The sequence below is a fragment of the Lactuca saligna genome, chromosome 5, assembly GCF_052625555.1.
Source record: "Lactuca saligna cultivar CGN05327 chromosome 5, ASM5262555v1, whole genome shotgun sequence".
Taxonomy (NCBI): Eukaryota; Viridiplantae; Streptophyta; class Magnoliopsida; order Asterales; family Asteraceae; genus Lactuca; species Lactuca saligna.
Genome location: NC_136421.1, coordinates 225,985,289 through 226,001,259, shown reverse-complemented (window position 1 = coordinate 226,001,259; position 15,971 = coordinate 225,985,289). Strand labels below are relative to the sequence as shown.

The 15,971-nt window shown below is 29.9% G+C and overlaps 1 protein-coding gene across 1 annotated transcript; it reads right to left on the bottom strand.

Annotated features, from left to right (window-relative positions):
- Positions 1-3,982: 3,982 nt before the first annotated feature.
- Positions 3,983-5,229, bottom strand: LOC145045606 (large ribosomal subunit protein eL28y-like). Its single transcript, XM_078993932.1, has 4 exons — positions 5,105-5,229; positions 4,861-5,023; positions 4,305-4,468; positions 3,983-4,212 (listed from the first exon to the last, which is right to left on the bottom strand). The coding sequence occupies exons 2-4, from the start codon at positions 5,006-5,008 to the stop codon at positions 4,072-4,074; spliced, it is 453 nt and encodes a 150-aa protein (XP_078850058.1). The 5' UTR covers positions 5,009-5,023; positions 5,105-5,229; the 3' UTR covers positions 3,983-4,071.
- Positions 5,230-15,971: the final 10,742 nt, after the last annotated feature.

Here is a 15,971-nt window from a genome sequence, read left to right as displayed (position 1 = left end):
GCCCTAATCTAGCATGCAATTTTCATAACATATAACATATCAACATGTATGGGTATTCTGGGAATCACTTAATTGAGCTCGGTTAATTGCATGCATCACACCCTTTTATTCCTTAAAAATATTTTTAGAAAAAAAATTATTTCAAAATTTTACCAATTCCTCAGTTTGAGTTCAGACACACCCTAGAGTGTGCCTGAATCCCTCAAACCAAGGCTCTGATACCAACTTGTAACATCCCAAAAATTATAAGTAGAAATTTCAATTTTAGGTCAACCAAAAGCCATTAAGTATTCATATCAAACCACCCAAAGTATATCATAGTGAAATAACATCATAGTACAAAATCCCAAAATCAAATAATGCAAAAAACATGGGCGGATGCAATGCGATCAAGTCGGGCCCTTCCCTTTCGAGCTGGAAGTACCTGAAACATACACTAAAAACTGTAAGCACAAAGCTTAGTGATCTCCCCTAAAATACTTCATACCATACATACATACAGACAAAACATAACTTGGTTTACTTCACCCCCCCTCTGGTCCCTTTTACCGGTACTTCGTATATTTCAACCCCTTCGGTCTCTTTCAACCGGTATTGGATCTATTTCACCTCCTCCAGTCTCTTTCGACCGATACTGGGTATATTTCAACCCCTTCGATCTCTTTCAACTGGTATCAGATCTATTTCACCCCTACAGCTAGTATATAATCATAACAGTAAGAGTCATAGAGACAACAAACAAATACAGGCAATACATGAAATTGTCACGAAGACAATTATTATCCTACCAACATAATCTAGTAGTTTGGTATTAGTGCCTTCGATCCACGAGTATAGTGAAGGAAACTCACCTCTCAATATGAAAGATCGTTGAACAAGACACTACTCTGAATATCAGCTCTACATGTCACTTATTCTTTGGAACATGGCCAAACTTAACTTATAATCAAAATACCAAAAATACTCCTAGGTCAAACTCCTGGTCAAAGTCAACCTGGTCAACTCGGTGAGTACATTAGGCATACTCAACAGGTACGGGGGCGTACTACACGTTTGACCAAAGTCGAGGGGCTGACCACATACGTGCAGTGTACCCTTTGGTACGCCCAGCGTACACAACCGCCACCCTTTCTTCCCATTAAGAGCTTAATCCTTAAGCTCTTTCGTCCAAAATCCAGATATGGCCCTCAAATGATGTTCTTAATCATAAAGTTTCCAACTTTATGATCTTGCATGGCTATTAAGTGCACATTACAAAAATCCTAACTTCTTAACTCTTTAAGACAGCCTAACTCATGCATGGAAGGAAACTAAGGTCCAAGATTACATTTTTATGGTTCCTAATATCTCCATAACGGATAAAGTTTCCAACTTTATTCATTAGAATGGTCCAAACAACCAATATCTAGTCTTTAAGTTTAAAAGGGCCAAAAGTGCATCTTTTTCAACTTAATCCATTAAGTCAAAGTCTCCAACCTTTAGATCTAAATCAATATGATGTTTAGATGGATAAAATTTCCAACTAAACTTTCAAGATCTAAAACAAGGTCACAAACTTTCAAGATCTAAACTTTATGCACTAAGGTGACCAAAAGCTCATAACACCCAAAACTAGCTAGATCTAACAAATGCATCATCAAAATTTAACTTTATACCTCTAGAAGAAAGATCAAGGTGAACAAAGTTTTTGGATCTACAAGCTCCAATGCAACCAACACTTCTCCATTGAGCTCCATCTTCTCCAAGATGCATCAAGAACACTCTAAAGCACTCAAGAACACCTTCTTTTGCTCACAAGGCTCAAACTAGGGTTAGGCTTTCAAGGGAGGGTGTTGGAAAGGTGGAAGTTGAGAATGAAATGTGTTTTGTGAAGTTAAGGAGCTTAAATAAGGCTCAAGCCACGAAAATAGGGTTTGGGCATTGATTGCGTACGCCCAGTGTACTCCAGGTATGTCTAGTACACCCAACGTACATCATGTACGCCCAGCGTACTAGACGAAGACCAAAACATTCTAACTTCAACCAGTCATAAGTTCTTCGTTCCAACTCCATTTTCGACAATCTTTATATCCACAGAAAAGTATTGAAGAGCCCTACAATATTATCTAAATATCTTGGACTAAAAACTTCCCGAACAACCATATTTCATGCAAGAAGTCTGAAACATCATTTTTCCCGTTTTACCCTTTGACTCCAACACAAACCAAACTCTTAGATCCCATAATCTACATTACCCACGTCCAAAATGGTCTAAACCTCTATTTCCCAAAGGCCAAAGCCTTATGATACTTGATCTTCGAGTCACGACTCCAAATAATGAAACGACTTGAAACAGGGTGTTACAGGGTTAAATGATTTTGATGTGTTTAGTGTGGACATGGAACAATATAAGAAAACAATAGCAACTCACAAACCTTTTCCCTATCTCAAACCTTGGCTACGATTAAAGGATGCTCCAAAATGGAAACGTATGGAAAAGTGACTTCTTCCGATTTGAAGCATTTGAGAAATTCATGTGGAAGTTCACAACAATCGGACAGCCAAACACACATTGACATCAATGATGAGTCGGTGGATGTTGAAGATGAACAACCTCTTAGTCGATCGATATTATTCAATTTTGACACTCCATTTTTTTTCCTTCAAAATCGAACATCATTTTTTTCCAATATTGTTCAATGTTGACCATTTTTATTTAAAAATGTATAAAAAATTACATTTGAAACAGTATAAATACACTTTTTCATTTAAAAACCATATTTTTATAAGGTTTTTTTACATTCAAACCATTTTTTAATTTAAAACCATGTTTTTATTTATATAACTACAGAGTTTTTTACATTCAGACCAAATTCAAACCATAACGGTATGTATAAAGTATAAACTGACATGTCATCAATTTTGAAAATTAAACATAGCATCGTATCACATCAACAAACAATTACCAATAATATTAATATACTTCAAAAAAAAAATTATAAGTAACAACTTACTTGCATAAAATTTAAAAAAAAAAATAGCATAAAAATCATTAAGTTTACAACAAAATTCTAATTTAACAATATATTTTTTTATATCTCAAATTTAATAATATGTTTTCCATTTTGACCATTTGACCAATCAAACTAAATATCTACTAAGGTTGCATTACAAAATATTTGATGACATGATATGTAACAAATCAAAACTAAATTTTTTTCTTTTTTATAAAAAATACTAAGCTTTCATTTAATTTAATTTAAACACCAAGTTTTTTTTCAATTTTGATACTTTATTTTTTATTTTTTCTTCAAAATCAAACATCATTTTTTACATTTGAAAACATATAAATACATTTTTTTTATTTAACAACCATATTTTCATATAAATATAAGATTTTTTTACATTCAAACCATTTTTTCATTTAAAAACCATATTTTTATATAAATACAAGTTTTTTCACATTCAAGCCATACTATCTCATCAATTTTGAAAAATCAACATCCAATGTCATTATATCACATCAACAAACAACCATTTATATGATCATATTTGCAACAAATTAGAAAACAATATCAAATAAAAAAATCATATTATAATTTTAATATAAACTTAATGACTTTTATATTATTTTATCTGAAATTTTTTACCTATATTAACAACTAAAATTTCACTACCACTTTCAACAATGTACATCATTTGTTGCACATTCCTAATTTCATTTTTTTCAATTTCAATGCTATTATAGCAAAAGAGTAAAGTAACCACCATTTCCTATAATTTGCCCAAATCCAAAACTACATAACTACCAAAAAAAACAGAACTTTTCGTCTTTTAATCACACATTTTGACAAAGAAAAAGCATACGTATCAGAAAATACCAAAATATTGAACAAACCATAACCTATAGTAAGCACAAGAGTAAATAAAGATAAATGTCAAAAATAAGACACCAACCAAAATCTAGTACTCTCAAAATAAAATAAAATAAAAACAACCAACATTGAAAGGCAATGAAGATAAATTTAGGAGTGTCTAAACAGAAAATTTTATGAAAAATAACTCAGCTCACAAAAGTGCTAATACATTGCTTCATTTCCTACCATAAATCCTTGATGCCTGTCTGTTCTTCTTCTTGACACCAGACTTTGAAACCTTAAGGCTCCTGCTCACAGCACTCAGTCTAGCAAGAGCAGCCTTCTTCAAATCTGGCCTGTAGTAGTTAGAAGCAACCTGCAATTGATCCAAAACACAATTTCATTAATCACATAATCATATTGGACTCTGAACTAGAATTAATAAACTTTAAAATTCTAAAATGATACCTGGTTTACAACTGACTTAGCCATGCGATTGAACTCTTTCTTCATGATGGATTTGTGAAGTAGAGCTGCAGGCTTGGCTTGTTTCTTGGTTTTGCTAGTTGCTAGAAGAACAGACTGATCCTTTCCAGCTGGCTGAATGGTAACTGTCTTCTTGTTGGCTAGTCCTGCAAATTATCAACAAAGTAATTTGATATTTGATTGTATACAGCCTTAATCATGTTAATCGGCATAAATATAAATCAAGCTTCTTGTAACCAAAGATGTATTAACCAATAACTAGGTATCAAAATAGTTCAAACACTTGATGTCACTTCCATCGATGTCAATAAGAGTATAACCATTGGACATTGATGGTTGATTAAGACAAAAGAACAATACCACTGTCTTCTTAAAACCACGTTAAGAATAGGTATTTTTAAAAGAAAATCCTAAATGCGCAAAGCTTTTCATCATATATTCTCAATGAAAACCATAAACCGGATCCAAATACAAAAGTGATGAACGATAATCATCAATTAAGTAATCAATATTGTAAGAAACTGCGATTGAGTATTACCAGAGTGCTTGTAGGAGTTAAGGTTGTAGAGGTTGTTAGGCTCTTTGCTGAATTGAACGCTCTGTGATCCGTTACCGAACTCCTTGACGAGGAAGGAGTTGTTCTTCTTCACGATCTCCCATATCAGCTGCCCTGGTACGGTGGTCATATCTCCTGCTTAATCCTGTGTTAAATAATGATAAAGTTGAGAATGAAGTCACGAATCAAAATAAACTCCATTGATAAGAAAATTAAGTTAGCTCACCGTCTAGGGTTTTGCTACGGCGGCTTTTTGTCACTGGGAGAGTTCTTCAACGCGCAAAATGGACCAAGTTCGCTTTTATATGCAAACCTGCTGTTGAAACCCTAGATCGATGATGGGAAAGTAAAATTTTCACTTGCACCCCTTATGATTTTCATTTATTGACACGTGTAGCCCTTAATCTAAATTTGAACATTCGTTACGGTACAGGTTGGGCTAGGTGGTTGTTTGGGTTTGGATTAGACTCCTTTTCACTGGTTCTCTTTGGGTTAGCGTGTGTTAGAACATTGGAGTATAAGTGTATAACCCTTCAATCAATAGTAAAGAAAAAAACATAAATAGTTTTACAAAAATATGAGATATAGTTTAAAAAAAAAAAAAAAAAAAAAAAAAACCCTCTTAGATGATTCTTAAGATTTCAAAACTTTTAACAAAATGTTTTTATTGTTCGTTCTATTAAGTTTTTGTCCGTTAACTAAATGACACTTCTGTTGAACCATTTATGAACTTTTTTCTTACTTATAATATATATATATATATATATATATATATATATATATATATATATATATATATATATATATATATGGGTAAAGTGAATATACCTAACAACCTTATATAAGCTTAGGTACCTAACTCCATAATAGTACATCGGTTTGTATCATATTTATATTGTAGTTGCCTAAGGTTCTTAAACTTCAACCTCATAACTTGATTACTTCCAAAATCTTTGGACTTTCACCAATATCTTTCTTTTACGTCACGTCTTTCTATCGAATACCACCTGATGAGCTTCATATTCTACCACTACAAATGAAAAGATGTAGAAGAAATATAATGATGAATTTCCAAATTTTTTTGAAGTAAATCAAGTTTAGAGATGAAGTTTAAGAACCTTGAATGATTGCAATGAAAATTTAATGCAAAATGACGTAGTTTGATGAGGTTAGGTACCTAAGTTTATATAAGGTTGTTGGTATATATTCACTTTACCATATATATATATATATATATATATATATATATATATATATATATATATATATATAATAAAAAATAAAAAGACACTCATTTAATCTAAACATAAAAAGACATGGTGATAAATTTGTAAATATGATAATAACCTTCAATGCAAATACGTAATTGTAGAGAATTAGATAACAGTTCGTTCATCATCAAAATTTCTCATCCAACCTTCAACAATCATCTAAATTTCTTCAATTAAACCATCATCAATGTCATCTAGTGCTAATCAATCATCGATCTTTGTGGCAGGGAGGTTCGCTGTTTAAGACAGATTCATAACCTAAATTCATCAATTTCATCGATTTCTTTGTTGAATACTCCAAATGTTCGTAGCTTGCAAGCATTTGTTAAAGTTCATAACGGATTTGGAATTGGAATTTCCTAGATTCGCAAACGAACTCAGTTGGAAGCGGAATTTCTTCGTTGTTCATGAAATTGGAATCGAAGTTATGGACTCGCAGTCACAATCGACATTAAAGGATTCGGAATCGGTACTCACAGGTTCCCAATCGGATTTTCGGAAATCAAAATCAAAATGAGAAATCGATCAGACATAGGATATCGCATCTGAAGTCGAAATCGGAAATATATGATGATTTGGAATTGATAACTTGAATCGGAAGTATCATGTTTTTAACATTTTTAAAATAGTTAACTTGTATGCACTCCAACTGTTTGATGAAATGCATAAACTAAATTACCACGTTATACTCATATATAAATATGGTTTCCCACCTAAATCAGTAAATGATTATTGAAAACACAAAACAAATATGCAAGTTTGTATGTCATTCATATGTGAATAACATATAAAAATTATATATATTTATGGAATTACCTTGTAATATTCATATGTAAATATATTGTCTAATATTCATAAGTGAATATATCATATAATATTTACAAGTGAATATACTATGTAATATTCACATATGAAAATATAATTTAATATTCATAAATGAATATATCATCTAATATTCACAAGTGAATATAATATGTTAATATTCAAAAGTGAATGCATCGTCTAATATTTAAATATGAATATACTATGTTTATTATATGCTATATTCATATATGAATGATACTTAAATTGTAATATATATATATATATATATATATATATATATATATATATAATAATACTTTTTATTCATAAGTGAATAACGAATGTACTGCAATAAAAACCCGATGCGTTTTTATTCACTTATGAACAACGATAGCTGAAAATATTTTATATATATATATATATATATATATATATATATATATATATATATATCAATATGGATATCTATTTGTAGAGAATAAAAATCATGAATTTTAGTATATTTAAATCATTTTTTGATAAAAATAGCTTCCTAAAAAATCGAAAGAAAAAAAACGAAAAACTATGTTTTTGTATATATTAAGGTAATGATTAGCATAGTTTAATGAAACATGTTTTATTGGGAAACACATGTCTATTCCTTTCTTATTTTCACTGGTACAACGGTGGCTTTTACGGCAAAAATAAATGAGTAGCTGGAAATGATTCCCTCATTCTCAACATTTTTTTTCTCAATTGAACTCTCATATCTCTCTCTCTCTCTCTCTCTCTCTCTCTCTATATATATATATATATATATATATATATATATATATATATATATATATATATATATATATATATATATATATATATATATATACACTATATATAAAGACCCTTTTTATTAGGTGTCGCCAAAATCAAATTCACACCCTTCCAACAGTGCCATGTAACCCATCCCCTAATCGACGCAATTTACCGACGCGTTTAACATTACGTCGACTCAGTTCTTCTCATATCCACTTTAGCACGTGAGATGGGTTTGGAGAAGACCATATGGCGTCAAGTTGAAGACCAGATAATTGAATCGTCATCCACCGCCGCTTCTCAATCGGCAAGTGTCGGTCAGTTTTCCTCCCATCTATAAATATCAATCCTCACCAGACATCTTCATCTTGTTCTTATGGATGTCTTCACTCATCGACAAGTACCGATCCCGACCGAGTTTTTTTATTAGTTTATGAAATTAGGGCCTTTGGTTATTAAAACCACACTCATATGTTCTTCATTTTCATCGTATTCCATTTGTGTAAAGGATTTTTTTTCTTGGTTGGAAGGTATTTATAGGGTACACTCACTGGAAAGGTTTGCTTTTTTAAGGTCGGGTTTACCTTTTAGAAGCGATTTAGGTTTCTCACAATCGGTCTTCTAGGCACCGCCCCAACATGGAATGTCTATTATAATTCCCGAAGGTAGAGATTAGCAAAACTGGCCCTGTTGATATTCATGAAGAATCAAATTCATGCCTCGTTTGGCTCTACCAGTTCTCCTCGCCATGCCAGGTTTCTTCCACTGCTTCCCAATCCCACTATGTTTTTGTTTTCCACATCTCCAAAGTTGAATTTTTTTTCAAAAAAAATTATCAATTCAAAACACATAATCAAATGAAGGTCTTATCTGGGTGTATTTATTTATTGCCAAGAATTACTAATTATATTTGCATGTTTTGTCTCCATAAAGTTCTTCGTAATTTAGTTTTTTTTTTTTTTAATTCTTTGGTGTGATTGATTTTTATCCCACTCTTTAATGGGGGTTAGATTTATTTCAAGATTCGATGAATTCGTGTGGCTTAACGAATGTTGACTCATCATCAAAAAACTATGTTCTTTGTAATTCAGGTTTTTCCTCTGATCTTCAATGGGGGCCGGAATATATGTGTTTAGGTTTTAGAGTATTACTGAAGTTCTTCTTACATGTATGTATTTTGTATCACTAAATCTCTCAAAGATGGATTCTAATTGCTCTGGAAATACAATGTTGTGATAGAAGTCGAAGTGATCCCTTGATCCTACCAAGTGCCAAAAGCATGTGTTGAAGTGGGTTACTTTCTCTTTTTGGTATGTTTGCATTGTTTATTGCACCATTTGTAGAATTTTTGCAAGTGGGTTTAAAAACCAAAGTCGAAACTTCACTCACATTCTTCAAATTCATGTTGCATACCAACCGTTTGATGAAATTTCAAGGGTAAAATCAAGATTTGTGTTCTCTGTCATAAGATTTTTTCACTTCATTTTTCATGTTTAAATTCACTAAAGTTATTATTTGTATTCTTTTAATTGCAGGAACTTAAATAGGGAAAATATCACATGTAGTCGTGGACAGGAGGTTTGTCTTCCTTTTTTTCCTTAACTATTCTCTTCAAGATTTGAATTTCTATTTATTTGATGGAGCATATATTCTTTCAAATGTTTTATTGGATAAAAAAAGTACTTAAAACCATCATCCAACGGTGTGATTATTTTATTTGTAAGCATCTTCCAAAACTATATGGTTTAGTATTCTACATTCTTTAGGTTTAATCATTTATTAAATATCATATGATAAATTTATGGCTCAAAATTAAACGAGTGAATGAATTAATGTGCAAGTAACATAAAAACATATTAATGGGTCTTATGAAAACATGTAGATGCTTATTACTTAATACAAGATACAATATTTTGATCTAATGTTAGGTTACTACAAGTGAAATTTTACTTTGGATCAACCAAATTTTACATCAGTTACTACTTATTACTACATTTTTTTTTGTTTTTTTTTTCAAATCATTGGTGCTCATTCCTCATCAAGCGATCTAGGGAATCAATTGGAAAGAGGCATAACGAGCTATCATAATTATTGACATTATCACTTATTTATTTATTTATAAACAATATGATTTTTCTTATCATATGTTGCACTTGATTTGGAGATTGTAAGTCTTATTATTGATTTCAAGATTAAAAGTCTGATCTTAGATTTCAATATTTGAAGTCTTATTATTGATCATCAGTGGCATGCTCTCTTGGAAAGGTTTTTAAGTATCTTGTTCACGTACTAGATTCTTTTATTGGCATATACGATTGATATCAATTGTTTAAAGATAAATACTACAATAACCTAGAAGTCTTTCAAATGTACCCTCGTTAAAAATTTTGAGCTCCTCAATTTCATTGCAGTTACTCAAAACTCCTGGTCATTTATGAAAATAATTTTTGAATATCATTTATTGGACAACAATTAGTAGTAACAAGAAGAAAACAGGGTCAAGCATGGAAAAGCAAAGACATAGCAACCTGAAAATTTTCTGATGAATCTTCACCGCAAACATGTTTCAAAAAATATATTGCGATTAAAGTTACATGTTTTGCTTCATTCTTGTCCAGTTCCAAACCCATTGTCCCCAATCCCAAAATTCTGCAATGTATTTCTATATTGATGATGATGAACGGGGTCTGACTCTTCATCTACCTCAATGTATGGCCACAAACCTGCATAATAAAACAAAAAAGTGTCAACTATGAGACACATGGAGGCAGAAGTTTTAATGCATAAGTGAAGTCTAAATGGTAAGATTTTTTAGCATTTCTATTCATTATACAAGAACTAAGTCAAATGCATGATTTTATGGAAAATCCTGGCTTTTCATCCTTCATAATTTTTACATGTTACACTTTCATATTGACATCGAATATCTCAGACGAGTTATTGTCAACAATGCTCTATCATGATATGATATGAGAACTAACTCCTACACTACAATGCTTGATGGATTGGGTGTGGCTGTTTGGTCACGTAGGAAGTAGGAAAACAATTACTTCAACTTTACCTTCATTATCTATTGCAAATTGATCTTTCAAGCTTATATCTTTAAAATAACAACATAATTTCGTATTGACAGCCAGTGAACATGATTTTGGTTTGTGTTTTGCTATGTCTACAAATCAAATTAGCCCTTTATTTTTATTTTTTCGTTAAGTATTTTGACAAATACAATGCATTTCCAACATTGCATTTTCATTTTCTTTCCTTATTACAAAATTCCACTTTCATTTTTTCTTATCAAGACATATTTTGGAAAATCCACCCACTTATAACATTGTACTTTAATTTTTCAAAATGCTTAAATTACGTTACATGGATCGTGCTTAGCACGGGCCACAAAACATAACAACTATATATATATATATATATATATATATATATATATATATATATATATATATATATATATATATATATATAAACCTTGTTTTTCTCATGCCGCCTACACCAATTTCACCGGTTTCCAAAATGGCACGTGCCCTATCTTCCGACCGACGCAATATACATCAATATCGATCCAGAACGTCGCATCTTCACAAGGAGCCATCGATACACCACTACATCCACCGCTTCTCAATTCCACTGTCACCGGTCTACACTATCAACACCAATTCATTTCATAAGTACCGTTTCCCTTTTTCCCCTCATTCCCTTCTTCTTTGTCTTTCAAGAAAACGAAACCAAATCCGCATGTTAGCCTCGTCTCCTCCATTCTCCATCCTTTAAAGAGTTATCGCTTACACTTTTTTTCTTCTTCTTCACTGTTTCAATTATTCAAAAAAAACATAAGACCTTTTATTATGGTGTCTTCTGTATGAAATTCATAGCGTTCAATTTCCTCTGCGTACCCCACTCCCAAAATGACATAACATACGGAAATGTCAAATAAATCTTCCTGATCATCGGATAATACACCTTTTCCGGTTCCGATTACACCTCGATTCTACACCTCTCCAAACACACGTAACAGTTCATCATCATAAAAAACCCTAGCATATTTTCCACAAAACGGATGGTAATTATTACACAAGGAACATGCAATTGCCCCAATTCTTCATCGCAAATATTAGGAATATTGAATCAAATAAGAACGCCATCATTGATCCTTGTCTCATCGTCATCTTCCCACTGGTTTGTAATCTACACGAACCCTAATTTGATTTCAATTCTTTCCTACTTTTTACCATCAATTTGTCAATGTATTTTTTTGTCCCATCAAAATCTATTTGAGTGGTGTGTTTGCTCCAATCTGCAAACTCCATACGCCTGAAATATCCATTCAAGTATAATGTTGTCCAATTATAGTTATGATCAACGATTGCACATGGGAAAGGAGATTCTAGAGAGTTTCAATGTTTTCCAATTGTAATTATCATGGATGATTGCAACAGGGGAAATATTGCTAAGATTTTTTTTTATCCATTGGATGCTTTTACATTGTATACACTCTTGAGATTCAAGTATATAAAAGTGTAAAATTTTTTTTCCAGAATTACATATCATGTTGCAATCTATTTTTCCTTTTTGTTTTCAATATCATGTAAAAAAGGGGAATTGAAATTACTTCAAAAAATATATGAGAGATTACATTTCAATACACCTTAATATCCACGTCAATTCTAAATTTAGGTTTCTCTCTTAACATAGATAACTACAATTTTCTTTAATCTTCTCTTAAATTTATTATTTTTCTTATATTTTGTTCATGAAGAATATAGATTTAGTATTGTTTTTGACAAGTATGAAAATTGCAATGATAAAAACATGTAAATAACTTGTGTTATTGGTCTCAAGCTTCTTTTAGTAACTATAATTTTTTACTCCAATTAGACCTAATGCTATCTGTTGATATACTTATATATCGTGATATGCAGTATATTTTCAAAAGTATAATACCCTGATGCAAAAGGAACCAAAGTACAATGCTCATAACTGGATGGATTAAAAAGTTACTAAAATATGAGTTAATGAAGTTCAATCCTTGCAAAATAGCAATGCTTCTAGCCACAAAAAAATCCCTTCTTTAAAATTTCACCAATAAAGGAGCGAAGCTAGCCATTTATTTGCTTATTGTGGTGATGTCTTTCTTATTTGTATATTTCATTTTGGTTCTTCATTTCCAAGTTATTTTTCATGTACTCTACATTTGCATCTCCAAATGTTTTATTTGTTTTGATTTTTTTTCAATATATATATATATATATATATATATATATATATATATATATATATATATATATATATATATCATTTCAGCTGAATGTATAATGAAATAGGAAAAAGAGTAGCATATCTGAGTAGATATTTCACTTACAGTATGCATCATGGGTGCATATCTTAACTATAACAGGGGGTGACAATGGGAATTATAACTGGACTATACATGGTAGTCATCGAGACATTTGTAAAGTTTGAGAATGTTGTAGTGGGAGAAACTTCCAGATTTATACATGGCAGTGATATTCACCCGATAACTTGTTATGTTATGAATTATATGAAATCGACGGTGGAGTTCAATAAAACAATATACTCATTGTTGCTAGAGGTCGATATCATGACTTTCACTCTTTGTTCTTCGTTGGTTGATAACAAATAATTTATTTGTAATACCATTGTAATTTCATTTCCTTATCCCTAATATCAATGTAATTTACTTTTCTTTCCCACAATATCAATGTACTTCCATCTCCTTACTGATAAAAGCCACACTCATGGAATTCCTTACCTATAATAGTGATTACATTTGACAATCCAAGAAAGTACCCAAATTACCCTCTATGGGTCGTGCTTAGCACGGGCCTCAAAACTTACCTAGTATATATATATATATATATATATATATATATATATATATATATATATATATATATAGGCTTAGGTTATTTTGTTTTTACTAAGTATTGTGTGTCATAATGCACATATCTGGACCAACGGATTAATTTAATCAATGGACATGATTTGAGAGTGTATGATATTACAGTGAGGTAAATGTACCATATAATCACATAAATTTTAGCAAAAAGGTATTTTGGACAATTGACTACATTTATAAAAGGAAATTTTTGGATTTTTAGTGATAATTAATTCTCCTAATTTAAAAAAAATATATATTAATTTTTTAATTAATTCAATTTTAATTTTGTAAACATAACCGATTTTATTCTGTCAGAATATTTTTTGTTACAACGATGCTCTTTCAAAATTTTATTCTAATAGAATATTATTGAAGAAAAACAAAATTGTTGAATCAGATATTGAAAAAGTAACAAACATTATAATATATTCTTATGCATCCGAACTTAAATACAAATAAATACATATTCTTATAGACTAAAATCCTTATACATTTTAATATAATTATACATATTCTAAAAGAATATCAACAAAAATGATTAAAATTCTTAAATTGTGAGTATGATCAAACGTTATTCATTCTTCAAGTTATTCCTATTAGGTCTTCAACGCCTTCTTCCAGCCATTCGTATCACAAATACAACAAAAACTAATAATTGATAAAAAAAAATGTTACTTGCAATTAACTATCAATTAATATATTCCGGTAGAATATAAAAGAATACATATAATACATTCTGATAAAATACATCGATTTTATTCTGGTAGAATACATTCTGATATAATACATAGAATACAGTTGTAACATCCCATGTTCGAAGGACTACAACTCAGCCAATATTAATCCAATTAAAATGATTTTGGAACCTAACTTGTAGTTAACACAAAGGAGAATATGCAGAAAAAAAAATTCAGATCATTCCAAGCTAATATGAGAGAGGTATGATAGTTCAGAGATTACAAAAAAAAATTGGCTGAAATATATTATTCAAACATTTGGCTGGCAAAATCAGATGCTCATATCTTTATACTCCATTTGATGAAACATACATCATATGTAATTAATAAATATATGAATGTGACTAAATTTACAAAAAATAAATAAATAAATACATAAATTATACCATTAAATCTTAACAAGTAATTTGAGATTTCATGACGTGAAATTAAGATTCCATTCTGTCATAATAATAAAGAATGAATGCACATAAGACGATGGATTTTATATATCGATAATTTTACATTGATGTTGAGCTAAAGAAATTTAAGACTCAAAGGTAAAATTCAGAATCCCCTTTTTCAATGAGGGAATATTTTTAAATAAAACTTTAACTTCTTTATTCAACAAGAAAGTGTTCAGGTCCAGTTTCCAATTTTACATATTAGTTTTATTAATTTTAATAAATTTATATCATTAGTTATTTCTCCTATTAATTCATGATTTGATAGACCGTTTTATGTTGTCTAAATTATATATCAAACATATATTGAATCCTATGTATAAAAAAACAGATAGTGTGAAAAAATAAATACTACAACTTTTGATGATTTTATTGAACACTTTAAGTTGTAGAAAATATATATAAAATGTATGTCGATATGCATATAAAAAAAATAACAAATAGTATGAAAAACACTATAGGTTTTAATAAAATAAAAACACTAAAACATTATGACATTTATATCAAACCAAACTTATTAAACACTTATAAATCATTCAAAATGAATATTTAAAAATCAAAATACATTTGATATATAGAAACATTTTTATAAAAAATTTGTATTGAAATAACCATTGATACCATAAAACTTATTTTTTCCCACTCTTTCATTTTGAATCACAAATCTTTTCAAACAAATGATTTTTTAATCAAGCTTACTTATATACTACTAATATAGCTACAATGTGAATAATAAATAAACGGAAAAAAAAAACATTGCACATTAATAACCATAAGTTTAAAAAGCTTTTAAATATAGTGGAAAATATAAAGGAAAATTACATTAAATTTGAAATCATAATTACATTTAAAAAAAAATAAAAAATAAAAATAAAAATAAAAACTTTTGAGTTGTAGTGAAAGTTTTAAACTCTTGATTTGTGACCAATAATTTAATATAAATATTAACAATTATATGTTATAAAAAATAATATTATAAGTATTTATCATTGAAATAATAAATTTTATACTAAGTTGTAACTAATATTATAATAATTTTAAGTATACCGTAAGAAATATATATAAAAAAATTGTGTTTGAATCAGATTGAATTGTGCTTTTGATTTAAAACTATTTTAACGTATACTTATTTTTCACT